At 53.7% G+C, this 17,413-nt stretch overlaps 1 protein-coding gene across 1 annotated transcript; it reads right to left on the bottom strand.

The window, feature by feature from the left end:
- Window positions 1–5,661: 5,661 nt before the first annotated feature.
- On the bottom strand, window positions 5,662–16,468 carry LOC141468556 (fibrinogen-like protein 1). Its single transcript, XM_074153666.1, has 6 exons — window positions 16,082–16,468; window positions 10,017–10,239; window positions 9,198–9,335; window positions 7,712–7,928; window positions 6,335–6,530; window positions 5,662–5,808 (listed from the first exon to the last, which is right to left on the bottom strand). The coding sequence occupies exons 1-6, from the start codon at window positions 16,466–16,468 to the stop codon at window positions 5,662–5,664; spliced, it is 1,308 nt and encodes a 435-aa protein (XP_074009767.1).
- Window positions 16,469–17,413: the final 945 nt, after the last annotated feature.

Genomic DNA, 17,413 nt, shown 5'->3' with positions numbered 1-17,413 from the left:
GCTTTCAGAGGTGGTTATTTGAAAAGGGAGGTCACCCCTATGGAGAGCAAGAGCAGGAGAGGAAAAGAGGGCAGGGCTGTGGAAACCGTCATGGAAGGGATGGGGAAAATCTAATGGGAAAGAGGAGCTGGGGGACCCCAGGCTGGAGAGCCAGAGGTGGGATGGAGATGCCTCTTGGGAGAGCAGGAGAAGACAACGGCCATAGGGAGCTCCTGGGGATGGTGATGGCACCTCCTGGTGACACAAGGCTGGTTTGGGACCCCACCAACACGTCATCCCAAGCCGTGACCAGCCCAGGAGGTGCTTTGTGGGAGCTTCTGTGCAATCCCCTGGGTGATCTTTGCCTCCAGGGAGGGCGAGCGAAGCAGAGAGGTTGCAGTGAGATCCTTCCCAGTGGGAGAAGGTGGAAATTCTGCTTTCTGCCAGGGGGGTGGGTATGTCCCCTCCTCTCCCAGCGGTCCCAGTGCTGCAATGCCCTGGCACCTCATCAGCCTCCAACCCTGATGCTAACAGAGGGTTTGATCCCCACTATGGCCACACAAGGCTTTCCAAGCACTGGTTTGAGTCTGGAGGGAACCGTGTCTCTTCTTGTGCCGCGAGATGTTCACCTGGACCCCAGAGGCCCTGGGGGGGACCACCCTGGGGTGGGGTGGGGGAGCATGGAAGAGGGCGGCAGGTGAAGGAGACGGAGGGGGCTGTTCTAGCTGTGGCACGAGCTGTCCTTTTTTTGTACACAACGGTTGTAAATAAACTGCCTTGGCATTTCTTTTGGTTTCTCATGATCTGTGCAGTGTCTTGTGTGTGGCTTTTTTTTGGGGGGGGGGGGGTGGGTATACGTGCCAAGGTCTACGCTGACGCCAGATGACCCATTGGTCTATGCAAAGAGTAGACAAAAGCAAAACATCATGTCCTCAGCGCCGGCAGAGGAGCTGGGGAGGTTCTAAGAAGAACCCTAAGGACAAAGGGTCTCCAACCCTAAGGAGAAAGTGGTACCAGTTCCTCTCCCATCTTTGCTCAGCCTTGAGGGAGGTGATGGCACCAAAATTTCGGACCAGCCACCCAAAAGGCCCAAGAGTCCATTCCTCCTGGGCCAAGGAGATCCTCCCTGACCTGATCCACTCCCATCTGGGCTAAGGAGGTCCTCCTGACTCTGAGAAACCTTGGTGATGGCACCTCCTGGTGACACCAGGGTGGTTTGGGACCCCACAAACACCTCATCCCAAGCCGTGACCAGCCCAGGAGGTGCTTTGTGGATGTTCAGCTGAGGAGCTGGTGGTCCCACAGGTGTGGGATTCGGTGCCAACATTAGGACAAATCCCAGGAGAGGACTCAGACCTCCCTGTGAATGCAGCAGCCATGCCCAGGGGTTCCCATCACGCTCAGGTGCAACAGAGAAGGGTCCATATCAAAAGGGACCATGCGAAAAAGGGCATGGAGTCAGCGCTGAGGTAGCAGAGTCCACGATGATCATACGAACTGGTGGGACGTGATTTAGCAACCCCTAGAAGCCATGTGGGAGAGGACTTCGGGAGAGCAGAAGAGCTTGTTCCATGTGCATTGATGGTCATGAAGGGATGCAGGAACCACGACACAATGGAAAGGGGCACCCAAGCCGGACTGAGGATGAAAAAATATGGAAAGACTAAAAGATCTTCCTCCAAAGAGCCTTAAAAAGCACCCAGAAGCTTTGAGGAGGGTGGCATAGAAAGGGGGAGCAGAGCCAGAAGAGCACAGCTCTCTCTGGGGACAAGCCAGGGGTGTCTGGGGAGAAAAATGGGGCCCCAGGGTAAGAAGATAATGATCAGGGCACAGCTGATGGCACCAACACCATCAGGAGGCAGCTGTTTGGAGGAGGCTGTCCAAAGAGGATGAAGGTGAGTCAAAACCAAGCAAAGTGTGATGCAGAGGGTGTCAGGATGCACATCCTAAAAGCTGTTGACTCTCTCCTCCACCTGGAGCAGAAACCCACCCCACCCATAACCACCTGCATCTCAGATCATCCTGCTCCATGGCCCAAATCCTCATGAACACGGTTGGTGCTCCAGCAAGGCTTCAGAGGCTCATTTTTCTCTCATTGCTGTCAAGGGGGGGGGGGGCGATGATGGTGGCTTAGGATAAAGAGAGAGGTGATCCAGATCTTCTTCCTGCATCCAGCTTTTTGTCCATCACAGAGATTCACCTGGGACAATCCCCTCCCTAAAATAACCAAGTTTTAATCTCTTTTCCAGCATTTTCAGCATTGTGATTTAGAATAGCTAATGTTTAATTTCCCTGTTCTTCTCCCTCCCCGGCTCTTTCTCTCCAACCCCAAGATGTCTGAAGATCCAGTTCTCCGGCCACGGACACCTCACAAAGGATTATTCGATGACCATCGCTCCACGAGCCCTTTCTTGCCTTTCCTCCAGTCTCAGTTCAGATGCCTTTCCCAGCCATAGGAACTGGAGACCCATGGGACCATGGGCTAGAGGCCCTCATCAACCTTCTCCATCTCCAGTAGACACAATGAGAACTGATTATCACACAGACAGAAATACTTGCCTTGACCCAACATGTCAGATGGAAACTGTCCTCGGACCTTCCTCTTTCTTGGGTAGCTGTGAGCCAAAACAACTCCAGGTCACGTAGCTCTTCCCCCAGCGACACACACGCAGAGCCAGTGGCAGCTCCTCAGCAGGAAAGATGCATGTCCATGTGTGCGGGGGTCTCCAAGGGCTGTTGGGTTCGCGCACCACTGGCTGGGACCCAGCGGGGTGTCTGCCTCATGGCTGCACTCGATGAGGCCCCTGTCAACACGATTTCCTGCCCCACATCACTTTGGACAGCCCTATAATGGGGTCAGCCGAATTAACGAGGCCAGGGTTAGTTTGAGGGGCAAGAGGAAGGGAGGAAGAAGGAGCCAGGCTCGCGGTCGGGAGCCCTGTCCTGCAGAGGGACAGACACGTTTTCCTCCCCCAGCACGGTGTACGGGGTCATTTGATGGGTTCTAATGAGTTTCTTGTTTAACCACACCGCTGTGTCCTGCCCAAAGCCTGATACCCAGCAGGCACCTGGACCAGGACCACCACCTTCCTTAAGGGGAAGCCAGCAGGGTTGTCAGCCCCATAAAGGAGGGAGAGGCAGGGGAGGTGTCCCCCTGTCCCATCTCCTACAAGCTATGGGACACGAGCACCAAGGGGTCCAGGCTTAGCCTTCCCTTTCTGCAGCAGAGCCACTTTTGCAGATGTTGGGCCCACTTCTCTTCCCTCCATCCAGGGAGGAACTGAGGAACCCTCTGGCTGGATTTGGGGCTCACGGAGATGAGACTCAGGCTGCTCTTAGCCTTTCTGGGGTACCAAATACCTTCATCTCACCACACAAAGCCATTTGAGATGCTGCCAGTGTTTCCCACCTGGTTCCCAAGGGTCCTGTGTCCTGCAGGTCCCATGTCACCTCTGCCCACCCCATGTGCCAGCTTCTGGCAGCCCACAAGTCTCAAATGGGGGAAGACACCCTCACCTGGGTGAGGAGTTGGAGCTCAGAGCCTCACACCTGGGCATCCTGCACCAAACACAGGAGAGCAGATGTGATGGAAACCAGGCCCTTGCCTGCATGGTGGAGTCCTCTCCTGTACCACCATCCCTCAGGCACAGGCAGGACGTACAAGGAGAAAGCACAAAACAAAGGTTTGGTGCCTTCAAGGAACTTTCCAAGGAGACATTTCATGGCTGAGATCTGGACAGACCTTCTGCACCTGATCCCACCTCTCCTGTTTGAAAAGCCGGATGTAATCCCATCCCTAAATCCCAGCCCAAGCAAGACCTGTGCTATGAGTTGCATCTCCTGAATATCGGAGGATGCTCCAGTGTCCCTCAGAGCAGACTTGACAGATGCCAATCATAAGATTTAAGGGTGATACCTTTATCATTGTGTTTAATAATGTGCAAAATCTGATTGTAGATTAATAATGATAGTGTGATCACTAGTTAGATCCTTGCTTATTCAAGTGATTGATTAGTCTCTTGGTAGGGTATTGCTTTACCAGGGGACATCTTGGCCTTTTGAACGCCTGCAGTCCAAAGAAGGAAGGTTGTACCCTGCAGGGATGTTATATCTGAGATGTGAGTGCCACGAGGCAAGAAAGCTCTCCTCCCACCACCGATAGTGCCCAGATGTTCACAGCAAGTGAAGGTCCAAGAGTGGCTTAGACCAGTGCCATTGCAACTCCCAAACACCATCTAACATGTCTTGGGAACACCACTCAAGGCAGAACACGAAGTCATGGGGAAAGGACAAATAGCACTGTTTTATAGTCTTGGGGATATTAGTTTGTAGGATGCTTGGAAGGTAACTTCTCTGCCTGATTTGCCCATGAAAAATGAAGTTCCAGGCAAAATGTAAGTCCAGAACAGTGTGAAAGCTACAGAAACCATCAGGGAGACAGCAGAGCATCAAACAGGAGACAAGCAGTTGGGAGGAACTGGGTGCTCTGTCTCTAATGCATCTGCTTTTCCCCTTCACTGAACCCTCTTCGAACTCATCCCCGTGCACAAAGCTGGAAAAAGGTAATTTAATTATATATTCATCACCAAACACAATCAGGGCTGAGGCCAAGTCCCAGCCTGCATTGCTTGATCCTGTGAGGAGGTGAAGTTGGGAAAAAAGGAGGGTCTACTGCAACTACAAATGGAAAATTAAAAGACAGCAACAGCAATTCTCTTTACCCAGAGTAAGGCAGTAAAAAAAAGATCTAAAATTGTGTTTGATCGTTCCTGCAGATCATTTTCAGGGTGGATAGAAAATTCATCCAAAGTCCTTTGCCAGAGAAAGGAAAGAAAGGTGAAAATAGAATAGAAAATGGAAAACCTTCCACATTTTTTATTTTTAAATCCTTCCATTTGGAGTATTATTACCGCAGCTAACTAATGTCCACGTGTATAATGCAATCCCTGCCAGAGAAGGCGACGGCTGCTGCAGACCTTCCTCCTCATTTACCCAATGAGGTTACCGTCCCTGGGCGATGCACGCTGGCTCTCCTGGCTTTCCTTGGGGCCATCTCAGCACCTTGGAGCCACCCTGGCACATCCCTGGGGTGGTGGACCTGCAGAGGCGGTGATGTGAATGGAGAAACTCTGCCGAGACTGGAGAGAGGCTCATCGTACGGCACAAGAACTGGTCTCCATCACATCCCGTGTGGAAAACTCATACAGGATTGCTGGTTCTTTGCTTCCCTCTAAAATACCATTGGATTGGGAGTCAAAGCACTCAACGTCTTCATTCAACGTAAGGTCCAACTTAAGTGTGTAGTTGACTCCCATCAGCCGGTCAACAGACTAAGGCTCAAGCCTTGGGGATGCCCAAGCCCACCAAGAACTACCAATGAACCAGGTGTAACAAGCTCTTCTGAACCCCGTGAACTACCTGGCCACACAGTTGTCTTTGCAAAGCCCTTCTCAGCAATCACCTCCATGTTTCTAGGAGAGCTATCACCACCCAAACACTTGTTGAAGGTCTTGAGACCTTTGCTGTTGGTTCAAATCTCTCCAAAGAAAACAGGCAGCAACAGGCGTGGTGGCTCTGTCCCTCTGGGATCTCCAACATCAGTTTTTGCTCACAGCAAACTATTCCCAGCCCTCTGATCTCAACATTTGACGTGAGGTGAAATGAAGAACATCCCAGGGTCCTTCATGGGGAGAGGTGGGGTCGGAAAGTGCGTGGTCGGATCATCATGACTACCTTCCTCAGGGAGTAGTAGTCTGTGTCCTTCCACGAGTACCACACGATACCATCCGGCCCCAAGACCTTGCGATTTTTGATGGAGTATCGGCCGCCCTGTGATGCAGAGAAAGAAGGATAGTCAGGCGTGGGAAACGCATGGAAGCCTCATCCAGATGGGAGCATGGGAAAACCGATTGCTCTGAAACACCGGAGCAAAGAGCTTAATGACGATGCGGTAAAAAGAGCACGTAAAGCCCAACATTTTTCAAATGGTCCCAATGGAGCTGGCATCCATCCGCCTCAGGCTGCATGAGTCACCCGTACTGCAAGTTTCTACCATGAAGTCCCAAACCCCAACATAAAAAGGTGTCTCAACACCCGTGTCTGGCCCATGACCCTGGAAAGGTTGGACTGCCTTGGTGCCCAGCACTCATTTCCTTCCCTCCCTGGAGAGCAGAGGCTGGTCAAGCCAGGAAGGATGACTGTGAGGACCAACAGCCTCCTCCGAGCCTTGGACCTCATCTGTTAACACCTGCAACCTCATCCCTCCATCTTTCCATGTACTACACCCCATTGAGGTTGAAGGAAAAGCACTGGTTGGAGAAAAAAAACACCTTTTGCCCTCATCTCTCCACCTTACCTTGTAGTACACCCCGTTGAGGTTGGAGAAGAAGCACTGGTGGTACCACCAGCCTCCGTGGGAAATCTCGGCGCATATGTTCCCTGTGTCGGGTGTGCTGAAGCTCCTCTTGTTGTGGTACCAGGCAAAGGAATCCTCCACTGTCCCACTGAACCCGTCCACGTGCAGGCGGTAATAGTTTGCCTCATCCTCAATGCTGCGAGAAACAAAGGTGGGAGTGTTTAATGGGGAGTGTTTGGGTCTCCTTTCCAACCTGGACACTGCATTCCTGGTGTGGACACCTAGCAATCATCGAGCAGCTCTGGCCGGCCTCCCTGCTGTGATTCATCACCTCTAGAAGCCAAAAATGTTGTGTTTTTCCCTTCTGTGGGATGCGCATGCTTTTGTCATGACTCAGGGCACTTGTTAGAGGGCGGAACTGGGCAGATCATGACTCTAAAACCACAATAAAGGGCTGCCGCAGCTTTGGCAAGACCTTAATTACACAGCACTGCCCCCTCTCCACATAACGAGCATCCTGCTTTTCACCTCGACTGAGCTAATTAGTAATCTACCCCTAGGCTAGCAAAGGCTAAAGGTCACTGCCATTGCACATGATGTCTGATGAGAAAAGTTGGGGACGACCAGTTAGAGCACACATTTGCTGGTGGAGCCCCACGGCACATTCAGGCAATGGGATTTTTTTTTTTCCCAGCAATTTCAGCAGTTTTGGGGTCTACTCAATGCCCTTGAGCTTCAAGTGTCCATAAGGTGCAGTGATCCCTCAGACATCCTCCCATGGCGAGTTACTCCACAGTCACCCACAAGCATTTCCTGTAGAGACAGGGAAGGAGTCCATCTGGGATGGTCTAGACGGGTCACCCCTGATTAAGAAAGGATGTGGTAAGGATAAATAAAACACCAGGAAGGGCTATAGACACTAAAGGACATCACATCAGGCCCAGCAAGGAAAAGCCATGAGTAGAGAGGATAAAAATCAAAACACGACTCTAAAAGAGGAAGATGCCGGAGGACCTGCCCAGGGATTCAAAACCTTACTTTTGACATAGACCTCAATAATTTTGGCAGAAAAAAATACCCCTAAGCAGCTGGGGACTATCCACTGGGTCCTACAGTTCCCTTACCCCGGGGCTGTGGATGTTGGCCATGGCCAAATGACATGACACGTTTGTTAGCTCACACCCAGGCTTCAACCTGGAGCAAAAATTGGTGGTCAAATCCAGGTGGGGATGAAAGGATAGACAGCCTGGACCCAGGCTGAAGAGCTCGCTAGACAGAGTCACCCTAACCACAATGGGGTTCCCCGTTGCCTGAAGGTCTCCTGGCATTGACTCAGCTATGTCTATGAGAACCAGGGAAGGCCATCCCACTTTCTACCTGAAGACCTGGTAGAAGGCGTGCTTGTGCTTGTTGTTCCAGTCCTCCAGGTCGATGCGCAGAGAGTAGTCCCCTTGGCTTGTCATCTTGTGGATGTTCTCATTGCCCAGCCAGAATTCACCATTGAGGTCCCCAAAGCCCTCCTTGTACTCATTCCAGGTCCGGTTGAAGTCAACTGAGCCATCCTGACGCCTCTGGATGACCGTCCAACCCCCACCTGCCACCAAAAAGATAAGATAAAATGAGAGTCTCCAAGGAGCATCCAAGGGTCCCAGACAGACCCTTTACTGGTGCATCACCTCTGAGGATCCATCTGCAGATCAGCAAGGTGTCTCCTTGTCATGTGTCCTTCCACCAATGGGCAAAATACAGTGTTAGTTGCCGCATGGGGATAAAAACCTGATACCCATCATAGCTCATGGAGAGAGTCTCCCACCTCTCCCATGTTGGTTCATGATGGCGTTTCCCTGTTGGCTGCCAGAGGGTCATTCCAGACCTTAAGGTGGTTTTAAATGAGAGATGGTGGTTTCTGGGAGGTTAATGTTTTGGGACTGGAACAAACTAGAGATCCTGGAGTTTGGAGATTGTTATGTACTGTTCCTGCAGCACCACAGAGGCAGACGAGCTCTCCCAGTATTGTCTCACTGTCTCCATCTGCTCTCCCATCTGTCCAAATCCCTCTCTCCTCTCTCCTTTCATTCCAATGCTGTAAGCTCGGGGCGGGGTAGGATGGGGGGACAGGACTTGGGCCATCTTTTTATTTGCTGTTTGTACAGCCTGTTACTCTACAGCATCCAAGATCGTGTGGATGGTCAGGCAAATAATAGTAATGACCTAACGGAGACTACATTGTCCGAACAGCCTGGTTCTTAATAAGCACGTGCATCCCAAAGCTGCAAACACCTGTAGATCCTCCAGTAGGCAAGATGCCTACATGTGGGGACCTGAACCCCTTCCTCTAGCATGGGATCTGTGGATGCGACACATTCATCCAGGCTGGGATGAATCCATGGGGCAAGGAACTGACAACCCAATACCCCCTCTCCCTGACAATTGCCATTATTCTTCCAAAACTCAAGTGTTGCAAACTAATTTTGCCCCCTCAACTACCCAGAGATGCTCCAGACACACCTCAGTGACCAGCTGCTACTCCAGAAGGGCTTCTATTTCCCTAAGCCGTGTCATATCCACTAGCATGTTGCAAATATCTTGGATGCATGATGACATCTCAAAAAGCACTAAACACCTCTATTTAGGCAACTGAATCCCAGCCATAATGTCTGGTTTGAACTGTTCATCCAAAGCCCTCCTCTAGCCAGCAAAGAGGACAAGTCCTCTGTCCCTGGAGAAGAGTCCTTCTGGAGATGCTGCTCCCACTGACTATAAAGTAGCCTTAGAATAATTCAGATATAAGATAGAACTCTCAGGTTACACAAATCCCACCCAAAGTTCTGCTGGAAGATGTTGTAGGTGCCTCCTGCAGTACCTTCGGTGTCCATCTCGCACAGCACTTCAATGGGCATCCCTCCGACCGAGGGCATGATGCTGTAGACCCCGGACCGCCGGAGCCCGTTGTAGTAGACGGAAGCACAATCGATGGGGCAGTTCCTGCCGTGCTTCACCTCTGAGCAAGAGAGCAGAGAGACATGCTGTTTAGTGCCCAGTTTAGGGCAAACAACCAAAACCAGCATGGTTTTCATGCAATGGTAATGCAGAGTTGGACAAATAATCTTAGATTAAGAGCTACTTCTGAAGATGAAAACCTCTGCAGCACGATGGCTTCACGCCTGAGTGCAGTGGCTTATTACTGATAAGGTTCGTTAGCACAGATCTGCACTTAAGGATGTTGCAGCTGAGGAATGGTCTTCAGTTCGACTGTCTTTTTCATGGCAACACAGAAATCATAGAATCAGAGAAGCACAGAATGGTTTGGGTTGGAAGGGACCTTAAAGACCATCTTGTTCCAACCCCCTGCCTGGGCAGGGACACCTCCCACCAGACCAGGTTGCTCCAAGCCCCCTCCAACCTGGCCTTGAACCCCTCCAGGGATGGGGCAGCCACAGCTTCTCTGGGCAACCTGGGACAGGGTCTCAATAGCCTAGAAGAGCTCCCACAGTTACATCTGGGGGGCTCTGAAACCTGGTCTAGTGGGAGGTGTCCCTGCCCAGGGCAGGGGGGTTGTAACTGGATGATCCTTAAGGTCCCTTCCAACCCAAACCATTCTATGACTCCATAACCCTTTTGTGAGAGCCTATAAGGACGAAGCATCCCCTCCCAGCCAGCCCCAGCAGCTCCCCAGCATCACCTGGATGGTGCATCTCCTCCTGCAGCCGCATCTCAGCGGGGCTGAGGCAGGTGGGATTGCGCCAGGCCCAGTCGGTCAGGACGGAGATGTTGTTTATCTGTGCCTGCATGTCATAGAGCAGGGTGGCCTGGATGTGCTGCAGGGTGCTGGCCTCACTGTACCGATGCTCCAGGTCCTGCACCCGTTGGGCCAGGCTGTGGTTACGGCCGGCCGCCTCCTCGTGCTGTGGGCAAGGAGAAAGGTGGGATGGGGGAGATGCCTGGAGACCACCACAGAGTCATGGACATGGACCCAGGACCCCCAGGGATGGGAGCAAGAGGGTAGAGGAGCACTCACTGCGTGCACCAACAGAGACCAAGGACCCCAAGAATGGCACCTGCACCCTCAGCCTCATCCTCCAGCTCCATCCCAGCCCCCAGCCCACCACGGGAGCCATGGGCAGCTTGATATTTCCAGGCTCTGGGGCAGGCAGGGCATGCACAGGCAAGCTGAGGGGTGCAAGAGCAGGCCAAGATTCCTCTCCAAACACCCTCCAAGTCTGCAACCCGTTGCCACATGGATGTGGCCTTGACGTATTTAGCAACCACAATTGCAGTTTCCTCCCCAAAAGCTGTCCATTCTCCCCTGGAACCACCTAATGTTTTCATAAGGAGCTACACAGCTTATCTACACGTTGCATGATGAAGCCACCTCCTGCTTTTTGGGCAATGGCTGTTGTCCCGTAAAAAGCAATGACCCCGTCCATGTGTGATACAGGACCCCAACTCCTTTCATGACCCTTTTTCTGCATGTTTTTTAGGACAACCAGTCTCTGATCTGGCTGGAAATGCCCACAGGAGATGGGCACCCTGAGCCCCACCAGCCTGCAGGGAACGTGCCTCAGATGCAATCACCGCAGACACGCTCGTCTCTCTTGTTCAGTGCTCCCTGTCCATTAGATGGCAGAGCAAGCCTTGAACAGCACCTCCAAAATCCCACAGCAGCCTGGGAACACCCTCCCTCCCTCCCCTGGGACACGTAACAGCTCTTCACCGAGCTCCCCGATCCCTCTCAAGGATCCAGCAGTCCCGGACCCACATCTGCACTGGAGGGAGGTTGGTTCTCCATCAGCACTGCCCTTTCTTGTCCCCTGATGGGGACATCTCCTCCTCCATCACCCGCTCAGCATCACTGCCTCGGGCTCACAGGCCACACCAAGACCCTGAAAACGCTGTGTGGAGCGGTCAACACGCCTGAGAGACAAGATGCCATCCAGAGGGACCTGGACAGGCTGGAGAGGTGGTCCTGTGCGAACCTCATGAAGTTCAACCAGGCCAAGTACAGGGTCCTGCCCTTGGGTCTGGGCAATGCCAAGCACAAATCCAGGCTGGGTGGAGAATAGATTGGGAGCAGCCCTGAGGAGAAGGACTTGGGGGTGTTGGTTAATGAGAAACTCAACATGAGCTGGCAACGTGCCCTGGCAGCCCAGAAAGCCCCCCGCACCCGGGGCTGCATCCCCAGCAGCGTGGCCAGCAGGGAGAGGGGGGGGATTCTGCCCCTCTGCTCCGCTCTGGGGAGACACCCCCCAGTGCTGCCTCCAGCTCTGGGGCCTCAGCACAGGAGAGACACGGACCTGTTGGAGCGGGGCCAGAAGAGGCCACGGAGATGCTGGGAGGGCTGGAGCCCCTCTGCTGGGAGGACAGGCTGAGAGAGTTGGGGGGGTTCAGCCTGGAGAAGAGAAGGCTCCGCGGAGACCTTGGAGCCCCTTCCAGTCCCTCAAGGGGCTCCAGGAAAGCTGGGGAGGGACTCTGGATGAGGGAGGGGAGCCCTAGGAGGAGGGGGAAGGGTTTGACACTGAAAGAGGGGAGATGGAGATGAGATGTGGGGAAGAAGTTCTTTGCTGTGAGGGTGGTGAGAGCCTGGCCCAGGTTGCCCAGAGAAGCTGTGGCTGCCCCATCCCTGGAGGGGTTCAAGGCCAGGTTGGAGGGGGCTTGGAGCAACCTGGTCTGGTGGGAGGTGTCCCTGCCCAGGGCAGGGGGTGGCACTGGGGGGGCTTTAAGGTCCCTTTCCACCCAAACCATTCTGTGATTCTACTATTCTACATTTTCTTCCCTTCCAGCAGCTCCCAGGACCCAGCTCACACCTCGGTCCCTGTTCCTGCCAGGACATGTCTTGGCTTGCTGTTCCCAGGAGATGGCATCACCGCTGCTGGGTTATTGTAGCGGTAACTAACGGCTTTATGATATCCTTCCCGATGCTGCTTGAGCATTGCCTGCCTGACCCTGCCAAGAGCCCATCAAGCCCATATCCCAAAATCCAGAGCCGGTGGACAGGCAGGGGCAGCAAAGTGGGAATGATGGCCTGTGAGGACATGGTGCTTCCCTTTTCAGGACTGCAATAGTTCGACCATAAATCACCCATCCCCACTACCTGCTCTGCGAGCTGTGACTGATACCGGCTCCTTCCAGCTCCCTTCACCCACACATCGGCTCTCCCAGTAAACCCCGCACTGCTTTCTCCCAGACAGTCTCCTCCTCCACAGTTGATACCTGGATGTTTTTTTTTCTCTGATGTTGATTAAAAACATCATGGCCAGACCACCCTGACGATGGCCATGCTGCCACTCCCACCCCTCTGTCCCTCTGCTCCGGTGGGTCCGGGGATGTCTTTTTGTACCCCAGGATCCTGCTCTCTTCATTCTCCACCTGTGGAAAAGCAATAGGACTGCAAATGGACAGGGAGAGATAGGCGAGGGAAGTTCCTTTGCTCCTTAAACTGCCCTGGGAGGAGGGAAGCCCGGTGGCGATGGGGTCAACCCCTCTGAGCCCATTTGGGTGTCCCCATCAGGAGGAGAGGAGCCTGCGGCTCTCCCTCAGCTGGGAAAGGGATGCTGAGCTCAGAGAGACGTCTCCACTTGGGCAGACGAGCCCACGCTTGAGCTCCTGGAGAAATAAGTGATGGCAAACCCCAGGGAGACAAACCAGCAGCAGCCCATGGCTGATTTATGAAGTCGGATTTAAGGGAGCAAGAGCTCCTCGGTGGGAGGAAGGGAAGCGGAGGAGACCTCCCCAGGCTGACACAGTGGGGAATTCGGGGAAAACAGCTTCCCAGGCTGGGGCACAGGCTTTGGGAAGTGGCCAGACCAACGTAGAGGGAGAACTCCTGATGGGAGAGTGCCAAATCCGACAGGGAGCAGAGGAAAAGCAGCTCCACAGCCTCTGTGTTCCTCTATCCAGCTGTAACTCCCCATGCAGCTTCACTTCTTGTTTTTCCCCTCTGCCAGTGCTTGGAGGGTGACAGGACACAGGACACATTCATTGCCAAAACCTCCAGATTTCATTTCCTTCCTTCTTCTTCCAGGCCTCCCATTGCCTTATTTTTAAGACTCATGATAAAAAACATAGGTTGGAAGAAATGGTTGGAGGTGCCCACCCCACCCCCCTGCAGAAAGCAGGGCCAATTTCCAAAATGGATGCTCAGGGTCTTTTCCATTCGAGGTCTGAAGCTCTCTACAAATGATCTCAAAAGATCTCGGAGGATGTCCCCTTTCTGAGCGCGCTGGTATCTTGGTGGCACAGAGATTGCTGCCACTGTCTCCCAGGTATGAACCACTTGGAGACACCCAGGTAGGACCTGGGACCCTGCAGCTCCAGCACATCTGGGTGCTCTTTGTGTCCCTCTGCTCTCCTTGTAGGGTGAGGAGCCCAGCAGCACCCCACAGGAGAGAAAACTCCTTCAGAGTGGCTCACCTGGGCTCCCATTGAGGAGAAACAAGTTCTACCAACTCATCCCATCTTCCAGAAGACGTCCAATGTCTCGGATGTCTACGAGATGGGCTGAATCCCACAGAGACCCTTGCATGGCAGAGACAGGAGGTGGGCAAGAGGAATCCCACCCCTTGGTGCTGCTCCAGAAGCATCCCTGTCCATCAGCTTCTCCCCAGCTGCCAGGCAGGGGCAGGAGAGCTGTGAGAGCATCCAGTGTCTTTCTAAGGGCAATTCACTATTAAAAAAATAGCAAATAACAGGGAAATTAATAATAAACGTTAAAAAAATTAAGTAGAAGGTGCCAGGCAGGTGAGAAGGGAGACAACTAGGAAGAGCAGAGGCTTCAGCCCCTGCCCCCCTGCTGGGGCCTTGAACAGGGTCCATCTGAGCCCTGCAGCCGATACGAAGGGGCAAACACAATTATCAGGAGCATTATGGGCTTGTGGGACTCTGCGAGACTTATTATGGGATGTTCAGGGGGAAGGTGGGGAATAGAGGGAGGGTCGGGGTGGATGGGGTGGGGAATGAGTGTAGGAAAATGGAGAGTTGGGGGAGTCCCAAAGGGCTGGACATGCTTAAACCAGCTGCCGGTCAGTGGCCTTGTCCAGCTGCAGCTCTGTCTTCTCTTCCCATGCAGTCCCTGCCTTAGGTTTTGGTTTTTTTCAGTGTAACCTCACTCTCTCCCACCTGTGAGGGCTGCAGAGTCTAAGTGCCTGCAGCTGGAAAGACCTGGGGGTGTCTGTATTTTCCCCAGTGAATTTAACTGTGTGTATTTAACTCACTAGCAAAGTTCAAGCTGGACCAACTGGCGAGCGTGTGGGGTAAGAAGGTGCAGCAGGATCTGGGCATGGACATCAGATGGACTGAAAGATCATGCTCCACATCTAATTCCCTCTCTTGAATACCGAGTGTCCTGTTGGAGACCATCAGCTCAGCTCCCTCAAGAGCTACCACCAGGCAACCAGCATCTCCAGAGGGAGGCTGGTTCCCCCCCTCTCTTCCCTCTGACCCTGAAGACACCCTGCACAACCCCCGTAGACCAAACCCCTTGCCTTTAGGTGGGTCATTTCAGAGCCTGGAAATGAAGAATGGATTAAAAGGATGAACGCTGCCGGGAAAACATTTAGTGCATTATCTTCCATCTCCCTCCTCGGCTCTGAGCTCAGAACTGTGTTTTGGGGGCAAGAGCAGGGAGCTGGGGTTGGGGAAGGACAGATTGAACAGCCCTAAGGGACAAGATATCATCAGGGGATGGATGTGGGAAGTGGGGACACCGAAGACCTATTGCACCAGCTTGTTCCCAGTGCAAGTGGAAGGAGAAAATGGGAGAGGTGCAGTGGAACATCTTGCTCCCACCGAGATGCCCACCCAACAGCATTGGCCATCGCAGGGCTCAAACAGCCCTGCAGCCCCCAGCACGGCCTCGATCTCCCCATGGGGCAGCTCCAAGGAGGCTTTCCAAAACCAGAGCCTAAGGGTGAGGATGAAAGGAAGCCAAATAAAGAATAAATCAGCCCCAGAGCCATACCATATCCAACCTCGTCTCCTCCAAGAGCAAAGACAAGGGCGCTGGTCACCCACCAGTCTCAGGGCTCTTCCAGCTGACACCAGCAGATTGCTGCTGGTTCTTCTGTGCACCTCATCAACAGCCCAGTGAGACATCTTAGCTGGGAAATGGCTCCTATGGCAAACAAAAACACACCCTGCTCCCTCCCCGATCCTGGCTACAACCCTGGACAAACTGCTGGTCACCTCTGCTGACAGCCAAGCCAAGTGTTTGCCAGGCAAAACCATGGGGCAGCACCAAACATCTGAGACCTTCAGAGGTGCCAACCAAGGATGGAAAAAATGTATTAGCATGAAGCTTCAGGCTACAGGGCTGATGAACGGAGCTGAGGTGGGATGAGCACCAGAAAAGGACACTGTAGGAAGGGTGCCACAGGCTGGAGGTCAAGACTTCTCCAGCTCAGCCGTGGCCATCAGAGATGTGGTCCTTCACTGGCCACCCAAAACTCCACGTCTAGTCTGGGATCACACTATGGTCAATGGGATGGATCAGCAACCCCTCCTAAGCAGAGATGGAGGAGACAGCACAGACGAAACACTGAAGGGTTTGTGGCAAAGATCAGCCCTGGAAGGCTCCTGAGCCATCACAGTGGGAGCAGCTGAGGTTTAATAGATATCCCAGCCCATGGTGAGGACAACACCATAAGCTTCACTGGGTGTCCTCCCCGTGCAACTGCTGGGGACTGGAAAGGACCATGGGGAGGGACCGTGAGCACCCATGTGGAGGGGGTTCTGCGCAGGGCAGCCCTTTACCTGGAGCTCAAGGACTTTGATGCGGTGCCGGTGGTTCCTCAGCTCCTCTTGCAACTCGGAGATCAGCTCCCTCAGCTCCAGGACCTGCTGCTTGCGTTCCTCGTTCTCATGGAGCCAGTAGGACACCTCGTCAGTGCAACGAAACATGTCCGGGCACCTTTGCTCATCCCCCTGGGGCAAGGTGGCCACAATCTTACAGCGGCCATTGGGCAGCACCTGGTTGCTGTACTCCCCACACCGGATCAGGCCCGTGCCCTCCTGGGGACCCTGGTGGTCTCTGTACGCTGGGGGCAGGGACTTCTGCAGCGAGGGGCTGCTCAGCACAGCCAGGAGGATGAGGGACAGCAAACACACCCCAGCAGAGCTGGTGGTGGGGAAAAACTCCATCAGGGAGGTGAGGATGGTCCCCGGGGATGACCCCACGTGTCTCATCATCAAACGCCGTTGGGGAGAAAGGTGGAAGTCCCCAGAGCATAACACCAGGTCTTCTCCTGAGACCTAGTGGATGAAGTTGCAGCTATGTGGGAACCAAGCATCTGTGGGGATCCCAGAGCTCCTGCCAAGGGGGTCACTGCAGGCACAGGAACCGTCTGTCCCCACAGATCATCCTCCCTGGTGTCACCCTGTGGCCACCAAGCTGGGACCAGCTCCAGCTGGAGATCTCCAGCTCTCCTGGCCACACTCCACCAGCTTCGTGGGCTGTTTCCCCTCTTGAAGAGCTGCTGGTTGGCTTGGAGGGTGCTGAGGTCTGGCTGGGGGTGGTCAGCCCCTCCCTCAGGGCTTTCTGCCCATGCAGGACTGTGCATGGGAAGGAGCTGGTACCTCTTGATGCATCATCCCGCTACGCCGTTGCTCCCTGAAATGGGAACCAGAGCAAGGAGACAGGTGACGGAGAGGAAGGAAGAGCAACCAACCCTCTCCACCATGCTCTGCCCACCTGCAGCAAACCGACAGGTCCCCCGCACCTTCCCTGGCCCCCTCCAGCCATCCCCACGGCACCAGGGACACAGAACACGGGTTTGGAGCTCTCTCCATGTCCCTGACAATGGCGCTTTCTTGGCAGATGTAACTATAAATGGAATTATCAAGTGGACGGTGACCATTGACATGGGCAGCCCAGACCACCAACCCACCCTTGGGCAGGGTTAGACCATCAACTCAACCCCAGGACAGTTTGGATGGGCCCTGCCCGTGGGCTGGTTGCCCCAGGTGGGCTCAGCGCCAAGGGGGGATGGAAAGATGGTGGCCTGGCCACCATCCAGGTGAGACAAAGCCAGAGCTTGGTTCCTTTTATCCAGAGAAATCGGGGTCCCCTTGCAGCCAGAGCTGCCC

The sequence above is a fragment of the Numenius arquata genome, chromosome 9 (assembly GCF_964106895.1).
Source record: "Numenius arquata chromosome 9, bNumArq3.hap1.1, whole genome shotgun sequence".
Lineage (NCBI taxonomy): Eukaryota > Metazoa > Chordata > Aves > Charadriiformes > Scolopacidae > Numenius > Numenius arquata.
The sequence above is the reverse complement of the archived record's forward strand: the minus strand, read 5'-3'. Positions and strand labels throughout refer to the sequence as shown.